Below are 1,315 nucleotides of genomic sequence, written 5' to 3' on the forward strand. Positions count from 1 at the left end.
ATGATCCAAATCTAACATGAAATCGTGCAAAAACGAACTCAATATTCATCCATAGAAGAATCCATGCATTACCTTAGGCAGCGGCTTTGGATACCATTGTAGCTACAAGCAAAAGTGAGATAACTGTAAGTCCCTTCATCGTGTGGCCGTAGCTGAAACAGATTTGACTTTTGTACTGCTCTGCAAGAAAATTTTCTGGCAATTATTTCATTATTCAGGTTTTAAAGGGTTAAAGGCAAAATCAATGTTTTTAATTTTTAACAATTTAGTGGTACCAATTTTTTTTAAATAATTCAGCCATGTTTGTTTGACTTATTATCCTTTATAGAACAAAGAGCTATTTGTTTCACTGGCATAACACAAAAAGCACCCTGGACATCAGCATTATCTCGGTGCAACGGTAGATTTTGTCGTTTTTGCCAGTCTTTTCCATCGAGATAGGCCATGCTGGTCTGTGTCCATGTATTCGAACTGTCCGAGCAGATTCTCCTGCCACTAATTGTGGTGAATCTGTTGAAAATCACAGAAAGAGAAAATTAACAGTCAGCAAGGGAAGAATATACATGAACAATTTGGGCTCAACATTTGAAAAACTTAAAGATACTTTAATATTGGATCATTTTTCTGACTTACACCACTGCAGGTATAGAACACGACGGCGGCTGCTGGATGTAGTAACTCTTCAGCAGGTCTCGATGGATTTGGGTGTTCGAGGTTCTCTGACAACAACTTGAAATCCCACCTTGAAATAAAGATAAAAGATTCCAGTGTTATCATCGGCATGATCCAAATCTAACATGAAATCGTGCAAAAACGAACTCAATATTCATCCATAGAAGAATCCATGCATTACCTTGGACAGCGGCTGTAGATACCATGATAGCTACAAGCAAAAGCAAGATAACTGTAAGTCCCTTCATCGTGTGGCCGTAGCTGAAACAGATTTGACTTTTGCACTGCTCTGCAAGACCACCGACACATTCAGCATTCAGTTATGCTGCTTGCAAGGTGTGAGACACCCACAGATACGCACACGGCTGGAAAGTAGTAGAACAATTTCCTCCCACAACAGCTCACCTCCACTCCGTCTCTCTCCAGGAGCAGATCTAGAAGGGTGGCATGTATAGGGTTGCCAACCGTCCCTTAAAATACGGAATCGTCCCGTATTTCGAAACAAAAGTACACGTCCCGTATTGAGCTAAAAAGGGACGCACTTTGTCCCGTAATACAGTGAGAATCAAAAGTAGTCTATAAATGTTAATGGAATTAACGCTTTGTTTGAAAACATAATTCCCAGCCCCTCTCCTGCTTTGTG

General features: G+C 40.4%; 1 protein-coding gene across 1 annotated transcript in view; it reads right to left on the reverse strand.

Moving 5' to 3' along the window:
- Positions 1 to 920, reverse strand: part of LOC102214538 (eotaxin-like) — a 2,725-nt gene extending 1,805 nt beyond the window's left edge. Inside the window, exons 1-3 of the mRNA XM_005721531.1 lie at positions 854 to 920; positions 634 to 742; positions 421 to 510 (exon numbers count right to left, since the gene is read on the reverse strand). Of these exons, the coding sequence (XP_005721588.1) occupies positions 421 to 510; positions 634 to 742; positions 854 to 920 (266 nt within the window). The remainder of the gene's footprint in view (positions 1 to 420; positions 511 to 633; positions 743 to 853) is intronic.
- Positions 921 to 1,315: the final 395 nt, after the last annotated feature.

The sequence above is a fragment of the Pundamilia nyererei genome, unplaced genomic scaffold (genome assembly GCF_000239375.1).
Source record: "Pundamilia nyererei isolate P.nyererei 1_Seehausen unplaced genomic scaffold, PunNye1.0 scaffold00004, whole genome shotgun sequence".
Classification (NCBI taxonomy): Eukaryota; Metazoa; Chordata; class Actinopteri; order Cichliformes; family Cichlidae; genus Pundamilia; species Pundamilia nyererei.